General features: G+C 45.5%; 2 protein-coding genes across 5 annotated transcripts in view; both read left to right on the top strand.

Moving 5' to 3' along the window:
- Nucleotides 1-738, top strand: part of LOC146338865 (uncharacterized) — a 66,714-nt gene extending 65,976 nt beyond the window's left edge. The window contains exon 4 of the mRNA XM_084812877.1: nt 652-738. Within this exon, the coding sequence (XP_084669003.1) occupies nt 652-738 (87 nt within the window). The remainder of the gene's footprint in view (nt 1-651) is intronic.
- SNX20 (sorting nexin 20) lies at nt 133-14,215 on the top strand. 4 transcript variants are annotated; one of them, XM_084812987.1, is made up of 4 exons: nt 133-249; nt 8,971-9,230; nt 11,379-11,530; nt 12,612-14,215. In XM_084812987.1, the coding sequence occupies exons 2-4, from the start codon at nt 9,068-9,070 to the stop codon at nt 13,278-13,280; spliced, it is 984 nt and encodes a 327-aa protein (XP_084669113.1). In that variant the 5' UTR covers nt 133-249; nt 8,971-9,067; the 3' UTR covers nt 13,281-14,215. The 4 variants fall into 4 exon arrangements, with proteins under 4 accessions (XP_084669113.1, XP_084669115.1, XP_084669114.1 ...); XM_084812989.1 differs by lacking the exon at nt 133-249 and adding an exon at nt 1,704-1,733; XM_084812988.1 differs by lacking the exon at nt 133-249 and adding an exon at nt 8,551-8,674.
- The last annotated feature ends 2,088 nt before the right edge of the window (nt 14,216-16,303 follow it).

The raw sequence follows: 16,303 nt of genomic DNA, 5'->3' as shown, positions 1-16,303 counted from the left end.
CTGGAGCTTGGACCCTGGTTTCATTTCTGAGGTAACCACCTTCTCAACACAGTGCAAATAAACTGAACGAGGAAATGTGACATAACTTCCTCTTTTCATTATATTAAAATAGAGAAGTTGGCTGAGATATGTAAAGTGAAACTTAGCACGCTTGTTATTTTGAGAGGTCAGAAGCACAGCAGCTGCCATGACATTCTAGAGACTCAAACACCGTCGCCACGAAAACAATTTTGAGAATACTACCACAAGGTCAGTATTCTATGTCTTAACTTATGGGCACTTAGGTAGGGATATCAGTATGGTTTCTGACTGTTCATTCTTTTGTTGGCTAGATCACTGGTTAATAGTCCACAACAGTCCAAGGGGGAGCTGCAACACAATGTTGCAGCATATCCTCAGGACGGCTCCATTTCAGGACTTCTGCCAACCACCCATGGCCTCCTTCATGAGATCATAAGCTGCAAGGAACTCAAGCAGGGCCTTCCCCTCCCACCCCATTTCCCATTGTTCTTTTCCAATGGATGCTTAACATTTTATGGCCACTTAGCATGCTCAGTCCTCACAGGCCTGATGTTTGAAGAGCTTGCCCTCTTAGATTGCATATATCTCGGGGATCTCCCGAGCCTGACAGTACCTCCCTCTTGTTTCTAGGTGGCCCCATTTGGGCCCCGTTTCTGTCGGCACCCACCACCTGAGTTCACTAATAGAGGGAGTGATGGTTTCCTGAATGGGAGCTAATGGTTAGGTGATAGCTGGAAATCTGTGTGTGTGTGTGTTTGAATTAGATGCCCATAAGGGTTGGTGAAGGTAACATCAACAGACATACACACACAACTAAGGGGAGTGTGTCATTTGGAAGAGACAGAAGGAGAGAAGGAGAGGCAGGGGGAGCGAGAGAGAGAGAGAGAGAGAGAGAGAGAGAGAGAGGTGAGTTGGCTAAAAGCACCATGGGACTAAGGCCTCTTTTTGGGAAACTGGTAAGCTATAGTGGATCTGCTGTCTCATAGGAGTGCCTGTTCTTTGCCTTCACTTGCGATTAGAGATGAACGGCAAATTTGTTTCAGTTTGGTTTTGACCTGGACTTTACCCAGTTGGCAACTTCCGGATCGAACACATATTTGGATGCAATTTGTGGTTGAAATCCGTACATTTCTGAGCTTGCAATGTGTTTTGCAGACCCCCCCTCCCCCAAAATGCATTCAACAGCATGCATACATTTGAAAGAAGTACATGAAAAAATGTGGACTTTTGAAAAATGTACATAAATATGTTTTAATGAATGGGAGAGGAATGTGTACATTTCAAAGATGCACACAACTGATGGGTGCATTTGGAAAAAAAATACACATGGAAATACGCATAGATTTTCATGTGAAAAGAAAAATGGGCTGATATGGGCTTCCACATCTTGGAGAGCTCCTTTAGAGTTCTGACTGAAACCTGGAGAGGATTCACTGCCCCACTGACATCAGAGCCACCAGCCTCCACTGGCTATTAGCGAAATCAGTTCTCTGACAGTGGATCCTTATGCTAACAAAGCAGCACCGTCCATTCACAAGAGGGAAGTACCAGCAGTCTCTGGGAAACCCCAAGGATATTTTGCAGACATAAAATCTTTAGGGAAAAGCGCCACAAGGGTGTGGGGAGTCCCAGAATTGCCCAATGATGGACTGAGCTTACTCCATGGGCACAGAATGCTGAGTGATAGTTGAGGAGGAAAAGCAGAAAGAAGGGTAAGAGACATGGAATGGAATCTCCTGGAAGAGAGCATGGCTAGCTGGCTGGAACAAGAGCATTCCAGATGGTAACATTTCGTTGCAGGTCCTGCTAGTAAAGCTACTGAAGACAACTTAAGTCCCCCATGGTCACTCATCCAAAGGACACCAGACCTGGTTATTTATGAAGCTTCTATCTTTTCAAGAATCCCGTGTGGGATCTCTGTGACTTAGGATCAGGCCACACAGTGTCAAGGATGGAGGGCAATCTTTTTTGCCTTCACCTCATCCTGGCTTGCTGTGCTTTATTTTGGGGTGCACTTAGGGATGCTATTGGGGTGCTCCTGGTGATTCCAGCCATTGCTCCATCCTGGGTTTTGTTCCCTAGTACAAAATGTGTTCATGGCCACTTGGTGAAATGGCTTTTAAGGACATTTGAAGGCCTTCTCCAAGTGCCTCCTCCGAGCGAGGTTTGGAGGATGGCAACAAGGGAGAGGGCCTTCTCGGTGGTGGCCCCCCAACTGTGGAACACTCTCCCTAGTGAGGCCTGCCTGGCACCTTTTTGTCCTCTTTTTGGCACCAGGTTAAGACTTTCCTCTACTCCTAGGCATTAGGCAGCATATGATAAGGTCCTGGGGCTCTAATTGTTGATAGTTTAAAATATATTTTTGTATGTCAATGGTTTTATATTATGTTATCCTATACTATTTTTAGAGCTTTAATGTTTGTAAACAGCCCAGAGATCGTTGGTTATTGGGCAGTATAGCAATGTAATAAATGAAATGATTAGACACGTTAATGGAGGATGGGGAGGTATCAACAGCTATTAACTGTGATAGCTAAATGGACCTTCCATGTTCTGGCTGGCTACCCCTCGAAACAGTATGCTGGACAAGTTGGAACTTTGGTCTGAGCCAGCAGTCTCAGGACTGGTGTCAAGGGCAAGCATGGTTGGCCACCCGCCAAGGGCCCTAACTCCAGCACGGGCCCACTAACAAGAGCCCCCTGTGCTTGCTCCTCCTCTTCACCATTGCAACCTGCTTGTTCCCCTGCCTCTCACTCTGGCCCAGACAACGGAGGTGGTGTGAAGGAGGATCAGCAGATGCTCCTGCCTGCAGGCTGACTGGCTCTTTGCCTGACAAACAGGCAAGTGGTAACTGTGGTAACTGTGATGAGGAGGAGAAGGAACGGGCCGTGACGTTGGGGAGAAGGTAGACTCACTGAAAGAGAGGGGACCTTTGAGGGTGCCTTGCCCAAGGGCCCTCCAAAACCTGGACCCAGCACTTAGCCCTCTAGAACAAGGGAGGACAGAAGGTAGATCTCCAGTTGTTTTGGAGTTGAACCCCCAGAAGCCTCTGCCAGCATGGCAAATAGTCAGGCGTGCTGGGAGTTGAAGTCCAAAACATCTGGAGCTCTACTTTCTGCTCACCCCTGCTCTAGAATGTGGTGGTATGCTGGGATCTAGCTTTTATAGACAGAGATAGTAGTGAGTGTGCAAATTCATGAACATGTCTGGTGATGTGGCGGAGAGGGAGAGAGAAGTGTTCCCAAATTAACAGACCACCTGCTTTTTTTTCCAAATCTTTAAGGCTGAGTTTCTTGTCAGTGAGCTTTTATGAAAACTGCTCACTTTTGCAAGTATAAAACCCACTGTTTGCATCAATCTTCCTGTTAATGTACAGCCTATGCCAAAACGACAGGCTCTTCATTCATGCCACATTTGAACACCCACAGAAACCCTATTATTATTTTGCTCTTTGAATTGTTCTAATTGCAAGCCTGTCACCATTTTGGTGGCCAGCTGTGGCTACGAAATGTTTTGAGGCTTGACCATAAAGTCTGGAGCTTTTCAAAAGCTTTTAATCTAAAACGACTTAAAAAAATATATCTTTCCAGTTGGCTTAGCTATTTCACCATTACAGTTTCCTGTTTTGTTACATGTCAGTAGATGAGACGTGGGTGTCTCTCTCTCTCACATACCATATGGAGGTGCATTCACAGCAACAAGCTGTCACAAATCACTCACCTGGGAATGTTGAGCCACCCCCTTTCAACATTTGTGATTAGAAATCCATCCTCTAGGTCAGCGTTCTCCAACCCAGCACTCTTCAGATGAATTGGACTGCAATTCCCAACAACCTCAGCCATATTGGGAGTTGTAGTCCAACTCACCAAGTTGGGGAAGGCTGCTATTATATTATACAGGCCAAGGGTAAGCAACCTTTTTGGGCCGTGGGCACATCCAGCTATTTGAGAAACTGTCCTGGGCACCACTGCAAAATGGCTGCCATGGGAGGCACAGCAAAGGACAAGTAACCTGCCCCAAAGCTAGAGTATGAGACAGAGGTGGGGTCTGAGCCTTCAACACACTAAACAACTCCTTTGAACCCACACATTTCAGCAACAACAAAACCCAACTCCACAGCAATCTCAGCTGTGGTAAGAAAATGGGTTAAAAAAAAAAAAAAAAGGAGGGGTACGACACCTTGGCAGACACCAAGCAAGATGTCTGGGGATGGATCGGAGCCCATGGGCACTGTGTTGGCTACCCCTGATATAGACTGTTCCACTCCAAGTTAAGTCCTACTATAACTAAGCCTAAGCATGCGTGACAGAAAAAGGATAATCATATATCCTTCCCTTTTATCATTGCCTCTGCTTCCTTCCACTTCTACTGACATGTCCCTTGTGTCAGTATCCATTATCTACGTCAGGGGTGGAGAGGACTTTTCGGCCCAAGGGTTTGCAATCTCCCCACGGCTGCGTGCCAGCAGTGAATCGCCAAAACAGAGGCCAAAAAAGGACACCGATTTGCATAAAAACTGCATATGCTTATATGTATAGATGCCAGATTGGAAATAATTAGCATAATTTAGATAGAAGTACACCACAATGTGGGAGGCTGTAACCAAGTGACCTGGGTACCATGCTCAGTCTGCTGTCCAGGTACTGTTGCTAGGCGACCTCAAGGCCCAGCTCTTCCTTCTGACAGTTCGCTGTCCTTAAGGGTACAATCCTATGCATGTTTGGACAGAAAAAGACCTACCTCTCTCAGCATTCCCCAGCCAGCCATGTTTTCCTTCTGAATATGCAAGGATTGTGCCCCTACTCTTATTGAATTGTATTTCTGTTTTCATATGGGCATTCTGGGATGCTCTTGTTTAATATTTTGCTGTCAGGATGGAGGAGGCTATAAATCTTTAAAACAACACCCCTGTCAAGGGCTCCTTGGAGGTCTCTCTCTGTCTAAACCAGTAACCAAGTCCAGACACAGACAAAGGAATTCCTTTCAAAGCTTTATTCTTCTTTTACAACTTAACAACTATACCGATTGCAACTAGATCTGAGCAGCACAGTACCTATGCCCTAAGTTGGAACAGTTGGTCCCCGTTTGAAAGGGAATTACTGGCAGACCCCTGAACTTAAGGACTAGGGAGAGTCCCTCCCCTTTTCCCTTGGAGCCTCTGGGCGCAGCCGTTGTTTGCGCGCCAACCTGGCACTTCGCCTCCTTTCCGCGCCCTCCACCTGGCGCCGCTCTCTGCGTCTGCGTCGCGCATCCACCAAGTCTGCTATCTGTGCTTGGTCACTCCCTGGACTGCTAACTAAACTAGGAATGCTGGTGAGAGGAATCTCCGTCAGCTGTTGGTCCTGGGAAAGAGGAGCGCGCTCCTCTCCCAGGAGCGACTGCTCTTCCTCAGAATCAGAACTACTCTGGGATTCTATGGGCTCAGTGTCCACCCTGACATCCCCAAAGACACCTGCAATATTCTGGTTTCAAACAAGTAAGAACTAATTAGCAGCAGATCACAACAGCACAAGAAAATATAACAACATGATCTGACAAACATGGCTGGCTGGGGCATGCAGGGGGGCCTTTCTCTGTCTAAACATGCATAGGATTGCGCCTTAAACCAGACTTGGACTGGACATCCCTGGACATGCCTTTTGAAGGCATCCTCAAATAGAGGATGCCTTCAAAATAGAGGACTGTAGAAGAGGACACCCGGCCATGTGGCCATGGCCTAAGCCAAAAGTAAGTGTGATCAAAGCAACATTCTCCATCTTCCCTCCTCTACCCCTCTTGCACCTTCTATTTCCCTCCTTCTAAAAAAAAAGCTCTGCAGCTCAGGGCTCCGTCACACCGGGCTTTTATCCTGCAATTGAGATTGCTCCTTCACAGAAGTTTGCGGGCCCTTTAGATGACACAGCGATCATCCCAGGCATCTCCTGCACTAAATGCCCTTTGTTCTGTTTTTAAATAGATCGCAGATCATGAGCTATCAAATTACCCCGTTGTGTTCCACTTGAGTTTCCTCCGTGAAGAGGAAAAGTGGCAAGAAGAGGAGTGAGATTAATGAAAGATAATGGAAGACTCAGATGCGGGAAGAAGGAGGGGGAAGGGGGTGGGGGAGAAGGAAGCACATGAAAAAAGGAGTTGTTGTGATCCTGCATTTAAAACGGAAGCAGAAAGCCCCCTTTTTAATGCCGGATTTTAGGCTGGTGTGGAGATGCCCTTAGAGACTCCCATCCCTGATCTAGATTAGACTGTACACTCCTCATTCTTTGTGTAACTCCCAGTACAGCAGCTAGGGTGGGACCTTGGGGGCACCACAGCCCGGGGTAGAGGAAGCGTATGAACACCCAGACAGCAGCAGATGATGGAAGCGGCAGCAAAGCAGCCCATCTTCAACACCTGGACACGCATAGGCATGTTAGGGCCACCAGGGTGGCTCTTCTCATCTCAGTATCCTTCTTTTCAGAAACGTTTTATAGTTAGGCAGCCAGCTGGACATATACATGGTTACAGATGCTCGTTGTATTATTTTTACCTTAAAATGTACTTTTTCATGTTTTCTTTCTTTTAGAACAGAACAGGTGTTGAGAACTTTATTGGAGCCAAGGCAATGCTTCTCCTTGTTCCTGCCTGGGCATAACTAACGACTACAAATCAGCAGAATATAAAATTGTGATAAAATACAACACTAATCATTAAAACAATAAAATAATGATAAAACCAGTAAGATTTCAATTAAAATAAATAAGGGTAGCTGGCAATACTAGTGGTCAGGGAAATGCCCGGGCAAACAAGTGTATCTTCAGTTTTTTTCTTTTTTAAATGTATTATCCTTTTCTTTTTAACAACAAAATGTTGCTGATTTGTTTCATATCAGGGTAGCAGAAACACACCCCATTTTATTTCTGTAATCATGATGGCGTTGTAAGCAAGTTTAAAATGTGAACTTGTAGATGATCGAGAGTATTTCTTCCCCTAAAAAAAAAGAAAAAAAGGAAAGCAGGATTAGCGAATAGCTCTGTGTTTTGTTTAGGGTTTTTTTTTTCTGCTGTAAGGTATGAGAAATGTAAAAGCAGTTCTAAAGCATGGAAAGGTGGTGTGTAGGGGAGTGACAGACATAGTTGTTTAAATGGGGGGGGCATAAGCCCATAAGAACAGAAGAAGAGCCCTGCTGGATCAGACCAAGGGTCCATCTAGTCCAGCATTCTGTTCACACAGTGGCCAACCAGCTGTCACAGTGGCCAACCAGGAAGCCACAAGCAGGGCATGAGCGCAACAGCACTCTCCCACCCATGTCCCCCAGCAACTGGTGTACATAGGCTCACTGCTTGTGGTACTGGAGGTAGCACATAGCCATCAAGACTTGTAGCCATTGATAGCCTTTTCCTCCAGGAATTTGTCCAACCCCCTTTTACAGCCATCCAAATTGGTGGCCATCCCTACATCCTGTGGTAGCAAATTCCACAGTTTAACTACGTGCTGTGTGAAGAAGCCCTTCCTTTTATCTGTCCTGAATCTCCCACCGATCAGCTTCGTGGGATGACCCCAGGTTCTAGTATTTTGAGAGAGGGAGAAAAATGTCTCCCTATCCACTTTCTCCACATCATGCATAATTTTGTAGACCTCTGTCATGTCTCCCCTTACCCTCCTTTTTTCCAAGCTAAACAATCCCAGCTGTTGTAACCTTCTCTCATAGGGGAGATGCTCCAGCCCCTTGATCATTCTAGTTGCCTTTTTCTGAACGTTTTCCAGCTCTACAATATCTTTTTTTAGGTGTGGCGACCCATTATTTCTAGGGTTTAAAATTACCTAGGTGCACCACTGGTAACTCCATGAACATAGATGCATACATACATATAAGGCTAAGATTTGGACTCTCACATTTCAAATATGATGGATGGCATTCCTCCCTGTATAGGCAATGTCCTTTCAAGTCCTTTTTTCAAAAGGACACTCTCAGAAGTGGACACTTTTCAAATGGGACATTTGGCCAATCAGGTTCAAGAGTTGTGGCATGCCGAGTCACTTGTACATTTTGACTTAGCCAATGGAAAAGTGGGCATGGAAGGAGGCCTAATTGCTGGAGGCAGATGAGGTCAATTTATCTAAAAACAGAAGAGAAAATATTCTCAGGTGCCTGAAAAAAAACTTTTATTATGCCCAGTGCATTTCGGAAAGGACTTTCCAATGCTTTCCAAGCCTTCTGTCTTCGGACCATTTTAGGAGAGTTGGAAGGATTCTTTGCAACACCTTTAGAGAAAGATAAGAGGCCCCTGAGGAAGGAAGGTCCTTTCAGAAATGTGTTGCAGATAATATTTTTTCCAGGCACCTGAGAATATTTTCACTTCTGTTTTGGGGCATACAAGCGCCTTTCCCCGCTTGCTGTTTCTTTGGTGCTCAGTTTATCACCATATACTGAGTGCTTGCTTTGCAGTTTGGACGTGTGCATCGGTTGCAAGGGCAAAAGCTGTGAGACAACAACCCTATTCCCCCACCCCCACAGCTCTGTTCCCTTAAATGTCATCGCATTTCAGCAGCTGAGAGTCATTTTACTAGCTAGCTAACGGATTAACAATGGATCAAAGCAGGGTTTCTCCATCACAGAAGTAACCAAGAGCTGAAACTTCTGAAACTCAGAAATGAGCTGTTTAGTTCAGAAAGTAAGGTGAGGTGTGGGATTTCCCATTGACAAGATGGAGGCTGGGAATTTACAGATCAGGGAGGGGTAAAAATCCCCTTTCTCTGGAGGTGGGGGAAATTGGGCATGGGGGAAGAGACAATTGTCACATTTTTCATGAATATGCAAAAGGAATGAGCTCCATTGGACTGGCCCCATAACTGGCAGCTGGGAGCCAAAGGGAGCACCATTGAGTCAGCCACAGTTGCCAAATGTCTGTCTCACATTTTATTGAATGATCTTGACATATTTTTGTGCTGTTATTGTATATCTTTTTTTGGAAGACCTTTCCGAGGCATATGCGAGCACCGCTGAGGTGTGGGGGCGCAAGCGTGTGGTGAAGCCTACATGATTCCCTAATCCTTTTCCGACCACTCTGCAATGGAGGGAGGCCAGCCCTATTCAGGAGAAGGTGACCTGCAGGAAGGACGACCAGTTGTGGCTGAGTCTGCTGCAGCTGCCCATTCGGATGAAGAAGATGGCTACAAAACCATAACTTCACTTCAAGGAAATGAGGAGCAGACAAACCCCATCGATCTCTCAGGTAAGGTCTGGATATGTGATTCTGTTTGTTACTTTTGCTTGGCACAAAATAATAGCTGTGGTGGTACAGCTAAGTAATTTTAGACCTTGGATCTAGGGCACATTCCTGTGCGTGTTGAGACAGAAAAAAGTAAGGATGGGTGAACTTACCTGGGTCTGCCTCGCTCGCCGCTCAAGACCCAGATCTCTTCCATGTACCCCATTATTTGCCCACTCAAAGTTGGTGTCCTCCCCTCTAATACGTATTCCAAAATCTTTACAAGTATTGGTGCATTTCATCCTATACATCCCATCTCTTGACACATTTCCCAAATATTCCCTCCTACCTCTTGTTTACTGTAAAACAGGACTAAGTTCTCCTTTTATGTGGTCAACAGCTCCTTTTTTCTTCCTGTTATTTCCAGACAGGGGAATCCCAAACCACAACGTGTTCTTATCTATGACCCCTTACTTTTTATCCAGTTTCTTTATAAGGAAGACACAGTTGATAAGGTCGGAAAGTTATCCAAACATCTCTTATCAGCATCTAGTACGCTTTTAAGACAGTGGATCTCACTCCCCTACTTGCCCTGTTGCCCATTAACTTTAACCCCCTCCCCATATTGTACTCAAATGCAAATTGCAAGGCCCAAGAAAATCCTTACAAGTGGACCCCCACCGGCCACCCGACACTGTTCGGTGCAGGGTGTGAAGTGGCCAGTCTGCAGGCATCTGGCTGTCTGCTCCCTCGCTGAGCCACCATTTTGAAGAAAATGGCAGCTCATTCTTCTACGTAAAGGGTTTTTTTAACGCAAAGGTTGGCTGTAAATAAGCCCATTTACGCAACATTGCATAAATTGTCTAAATAGGCTAGATAGACCATTTACCATTATTTTTAACTATTTATTAGATTTATTAGCCACCCATCTGGACAGCTACCCAATTATGCTCTTAACGATCTTGCGGGATCTCCTTTAGATGGGCACAAGGAGGGGCCATGGCTCAGTGGCAGCACAGAGACTATGTATGCAGAAAGTCCCAAGTCTGATCCCCAGCATGTCCAAGCAGGGCTGGAAAAATTCCTGCCTGAAAGTCTGGAGAGCCATTGCTGCCAGTCAGTGTCACCAGCACTGGGCTAGATGGGCCAACGGTCTGACTCCTACGTTCCTATGTATTTATTTCCATTGGGAAGCACACGACTAACATTCCTTTTCTCCCCCACCCCAACTGCCATTCCAAGATTCAAACTACTTCGACATTCCTGATACGTTGGCGCAAAACAACAACAAAAAACTGTTTGCCGGCCCTGATACAAAAAGAGAAACACCCCGAGGATATGCAGTTTCGGATTTTCAGCTCACGTAAATCATAGCACCACCATGTCTATAGGAATAGAATGGGGATTGCTTCTGGTGTCCTTTATCCCCTGCTGCTCCTTGGGTAGCCCTTTGGGGAACCCCTGATGTCAGGACTGATTCTGAGTGCAGGGAGAGAGTTAGCAGCTCAGCCTCAGATTCAGAAGAGGAACAGCCAGAACCGGGGGATGCATTTTCCCAAGCCAATTCAGATATGGGTAGGCGTGCTTCTCAGATTACTAACTCCCAGATGGCGGGGCCTGAAGCACCCCCGCCTTGCCCTCCTCTGTGAGAAGCTGGGAGGAGGAGGAGGAGAGTGGGGGCTGTGACCTAAGAGATGCTAGACTGTGGCACAGAGCTAAGAGGGAAAGGTCCGGGGCGGAGCTCAGGCAGTTGACCCAGTTAGCGATGCATGAGAGGCGACGTAGGGAAACATCACTGGAAGGGCGGGTCATCCCTCCCTAAGTTAATCTAGCCAGCCAGCCTCACTTCAAACTGCAGGCAACGTCTGTTCCCATTTGAATCCCATGGAGGCATTCCTTTGTAGCCTGAGAGTCTTCGAGGATTTGCATCTGTAATGAGCCTGTTGATAATGAATTAAAGGCATGAGACTGAAGCCTCTCTATTTGTGTGTGTGAGTGCATCAGGAAAGAGGGGGCCCAAGGGAAACGTGACAGCTGGATTGTGGGGTGCTGCACTTTGACCCCAAGGTTCAGCCATAGCTGCACCACTGAACACTTGTCTAAGGAAATGGCTTCACGAGCAAATCAGAGGAAACACTGTACTACATTGTACATTTTATTATATTCTTTTAGGTGACCAAAGCTCCCGAAGTCCCAACTCTTCCATGACAACTAAAGAACTTCAAGAATACTGGAGGAATGAGAAACGCAACTGCCGAGAAGTCAAAGTCCTTTTTGAAATCCCATCAGCCAAAATTGTAGACAAGCCCTTCTCTAAATATGTGGTGAGCTCACGTTAGAATGTCAGTGGGTACTAACTGGTGCTGACAAAACACTGGCTGGTCCACTAACTGTGTAATTCCCCCCACCTTTTCATTTTTGGAGCCAATCATAGTTAGCATTCCATCTGCAGCAGTGGTTTCATTGTCCATGGTTAGTTCAACACTCATAGCTTGCAACCATGGTTAGAAGCTAGATTTGTGCATCATGGTTTGAGCTAACCATGGTTCTCTTCACATCTGCATCAAGAGATTTGTTGCGCATAGCCAGCTCAAAATACACAGCTTGCAACTATAATTAGAAGCAGGTTTACAGTTTGAGCTTGAACTAGCCATGTTTAGCAAAAATAGCCATGTAGCCATAATGCTAGCCATGGTTAGCTCTGAAAATGAAAGGGAGAGAGGAGTCATGCATAACAGGGAAAGAGGATAGAGGGGAAAGAGTGTGTGATCTTGCAGGGCACTCTCCATTGCCTAATCATGGATAAGAGACTGGGCAGCATTATTTCTCTGCCAGACTTACACTGCTGATATGTCAGAGAGACTAATTAAACGGTTACGTGAGGCTTGCCAGATACATCCATATATGGAGCTTTGGTAGACAGACCACATGCCAGGATTTGGTCCGCTCAATTTGCACAAATTACACAAATTTGCGCAAAATTCAGCCTTAATTTGCACAAATCAAAAAACATGGAAATTCTGTGAACTGGCCCGACTCACTGCAAACCATGTTGGGATCCACAGTGGAAAATGGACAGAAGTCTATGGGACTGAACCAAGGAAAGCTCATTGAGCTCCATCCCCCAAACAGATCCCTCTGACATCCCTGCATGAAACAAACACACACAAAATTGACATGGATTACAAGGAGACTGATCTTTCCATCAATTTACCTGCTCCTTTTTTTAAAGTGGAGATGTGGGGGATCAAACCTGGAACTTTCTGCATGCAAAGCAGATGCTCTTCCCCCAAGTTTGGCCTTTCCAAACAGGGATGTTGCAATCATATCAGCTCTCTGTCTCTGCCAAAACTGTGTATTACATATGCAGCATTCCTGAATATTTTGTTTGTCTTTCTCTGCTAGAAGTATCAAATTATAATTGTTCAGACGGGCAGTTTTGACAGCAACCGATCCATGATCGAGCGTCGGTACTCGGATTTCGAAAGACTGCACACAAATCTTTTGAAGGAGTTTTACGATGAAATGGAAGATGTCACATTTCCCAAGAAGAGCCTGACGGGAAACTTCATGGATGAAATCATAATTGAGAGGAAATTAGCCTTCCAGGATTATTTGCGGCTTATGTATTCCATGGAATTCATCCGGACATCGAGAATGTTTATTGACTTCTTAATAAGACCAGAACTGGAGGAAGCCTACGGGTGCCTTCGGGGAGGACAATACACCAAAGCTTTGGAACTCTTTCTGGAGGTTGTAGCTCTGCAAGAAAAACTCACCAAGCATAGGCCCATTCTCTTGGTCCCAACTCTCTGTGCCATCCTTGTGTGTCACAAAGATCTGGAAAATTCCAGCAGTGCCTACGAATTTGGAGAAAAAGCTTTACTTCGTCTTGAGAAGCACCCTGGCCACAGGTACTATACACCCCTGCTGGAAACCATGATCTCCTTAGCATATGAACTTGGCAAGGATTTCATATCCTTCCAAAAGAAAATGGAAGAGAAGAAGGCAAAGAAACGTCCAAATAAAACAGTGACGTTGAAAGAACTTGCAGTTCAAGAGTATATACATTGAGGGACAGAAGAGCTAGGAGAATTCGACACTGACTGGCAGTGGCTCTCCAGGGTTTCAGGAGATTTTTCAGCTCTGCTTGGAGATGTGGGAACTGAAACTGGGGCCTCCTGAATGTAAAGCAGGTGCTTGGCCACTGAGCCATGGCCCTTCCCAAAGCTGTCCAGAGACCATTGGTTGGCCAGGGTGTGAAACAATATGCACAGGCCTTTGGTCTGGTCCAGCAGGGCTGTTCTTACATTCTTTAGGAGCTTCCCATCACGAGCTGCCACAAGTAAAGCTGAGGATGCTCAGGGCTCTGTGCCGCTACCCTGTGTGGCGGACTGCCAAGGTTGCAAATTAGAGGGTTTCTCCTAGGTTGTGCTGTGTTCTTAAGCTCTGGGGCAGCTTTCCCCAACATGGTGCCTTCCAGATGTTGTTGGACTTCAGCTCTCATCAGCCCCAGCCAACATGGCCAATGGCCAGGCATGCCAGGAGTCCAGCAACATCTGGAGGGCACCAGGTTGGGAAGGGTGCTCCAGAGTGACTCCGCCCACTCAGAGTGCTTCCTGCCTCCCCCTGACCCAGAAGGATGACCGAAGTTTCCAGGTTAAATTGGAACTTTGGCTGGACAGCTGTAGCCTCAACAATATCTGCCTGGCTGCACATCCTAGTTCTCAGCTCTTCACCTTGCAGCTGTGTGAACATCTTGCACTAACCATTCCCCATGAAAGATGAATCGCATTTGATCTACTCAGGCTTATTGTAGATTCTGTATATCATACTATTCTCTTCTTAAGCTGGATGCCATGGTCATTGTTCTCATTAGGGGAGAGTTTTTAAAGAAATCAATTTTTTTTGTTTTTAATTTCTAACATTTCGATTTTGAGAAATGCTTTTTTTTTTAGATCCTTCTGGTGTGTTGCTGTCGAGGCAATAAAGTTTATGTCTTCCTTGCCAACGTCGATGTACACGTTTTTAAAAAATCAAAACAAATTCTACACGGTGAACTGATACCTGTGCTAACATGACTAGTCCTACACAAGCTTTTGCCAGCAACGAGGTTACAGCAAAAACTGGGGACAAAATGTGCTGCCGCACACACCCCACCCCTAAATGTCCCCATGCCCCTGGCTACATCATAGACTTTTACACATGTGCAAAAGTGTGCATTTTGAACTTCTTTCAGCCCAAAGTCTGAATTCCATTCCAGACAAGCTTTCGGGGGCTGCATTCCAGTGGTGGAATACCAGTATATTTCAGCCTAATGCTCTTTCTGCCAGTAAGGCCTTTTCTACATGAGGCTTTTAACCTGCAACTTTACCAAGGCTTCTGCTTCTGGATTCTTTGTGGGATTAAGATTGGCTCCTTTACATGTGTTTTTTTCTGGGTTTTCCCCCCCCCTCTTCCTTTCTTTATGTTCCATTACACAACCACTAGGTGGCACTATGGCATAATGGAATTGCACAAATACGTTAGGTTTCTATAACACCATTCGGAAAAAATACTAGACTTTTCTCGTTAGGAAAAAAACCTGATAATGGGTACAAAGCACGGGAGACCCCTGGAGAATGATGACGTCACGTAAGGGGCCTGCAAACTACTGTGAATGAGGAATCACAAGCACACAATAAAAGCTTCATGTAGAAAGCCTCTAAGTAAGCTTTAGGGAAGCATTTCAATGTTTTAGAATAGGAGGAAAAACTGTGGAAAAACAGGGAAACCACCAAAGATTGGCAGTCAGCAGGGAGTGGGAACCACCTGGTGATATGAGGAAAATGGAGTGGTAATCTGGGGAACCCTGGAGGACCAGATTGGGGCCTCCGGTGGCTCTCAAACCTGAGGTTCAAGACCTCTGACAAAGGGGTTTATAAGCACACTGAACATCCTTGCAGAGCTCCTGCAATCAGGCACCGGGGATTCTGATGGGATTATTTGGTATTGCTGCCTCTTGTTAGAAAGGTAGTTAGCAGAGAAAAAACAAAAGGCAGAACAGAATGAGCATTTACCAGTTCCGCATGAACACAAAGGGCTGAAAAAAAGCCCTATGCTTCTTTTGGTGAAGAAAGGGTAAAATGGTTTACTCACATTTTCTTGCATATACAAATGTAGGTACAGTGTATAGGTTCAGAGAACAGTTTGTTCGGTCCATTTCTTTGTTCTATAACACCGCCAGAAGTGAGAGAGAACAAGCATGTGTGCACTCAGCAATGGAGGAAGGTCAAGGGGGGGGATGGAAGGGGAGGAGCAGGAAACTGCACTGTAGGCTATAGAGATCCTAAGGCCAGCTATGCCAAAATCCCCACGAACTACCTGTAATACTGCCGCCTTCTGTGATCTCTACCATCAGCCTGGGGACTCCAAGCTGTTGGAATGTGTGTGTGAGTTAGTGAGCGAGAGTGTCCTTAAGGGTGGGCAGTTTCCTTTGGGTGCGTGTTTGTGGGTGCTTCCAGCCAGAGGGCTCCTAGCCCTACCAGTCACAAGGTATTTTGTAGCCATTCCATCTTTCCCTCCTTAATGGATTTTCTGCAGTAAGTGGTGGGAAAACACATGAGGGTGACGAGGGGAACATATTGTCATCTGGACGCCCCTATAAAATTTGTCAATGAGGCAGCATGCTAGTTTAGGAAAGAATAGTGATGAAATGAGACTCAAACTACTGTTTGCCTATAATCTTTATTTGTATATAATCAAATGCCATTACAATGAAATAAGATGGTATAAAATGCAATTGTATACAACCAATATACAAAAATCCAATAGTAAAACAAAAGATAATATAATTAAATAGAGTGCAGGATTGCCTTCAACCATTGGGCTGTACTGCCACAGCCTATGCTCTCAGAGAGGAAGAAAAAGTAGGCCTAAATTTATAAATTATATCAATTGACATTTCTTTTTTTATAAACCTGGTATTTATCTTCTTGCCTGCCTCAGCCAATAGGGCCATCATATAGGTAATGTATGGTTGATTGTCAGCCAATAATTCCACCACTGTATCACAGGGCATTTGATCAGTGTATTGCTGAAGAAGAATGTCTTTTCTA

This window comes from Heloderma suspectum, chromosome 8, assembly GCF_057233095.1.
Source record: "Heloderma suspectum isolate Gila_16-S chromosome 8, 16-S_ref, whole genome shotgun sequence".
Classification (NCBI taxonomy): domain Eukaryota; kingdom Metazoa; phylum Chordata; class Lepidosauria; order Squamata; family Helodermatidae; genus Heloderma; species Heloderma suspectum.
Note: the sequence above shows the minus strand (reverse complement) of the source record. Positions and strands in the feature narration are given on the sequence as shown.

Excerpts from the sequence above, each read along its gene's own strand:
- SNX20 (XM_084812987.1), top strand. The coding sequence starts at position 9,068 with ATGGAGGGAGGCCAGCCCTATTCAGGAGAAGGTGACCTGCAGGAAGGA. Across the intron at positions 9,231-11,378 it reads AAACCCCATCGATCTCTCAG|GTGACCAAAGCTCCCGAAGT; the intron begins GTAAGGTCTGGA and ends ATATTCTTTTAG. Across the intron at positions 11,531-12,611 it reads AGCCCTTCTCTAAATATGTG|AAGTATCAAATTATAATTGT; the intron begins GTGAGCTCACGT and ends TTTCTCTGCTAG.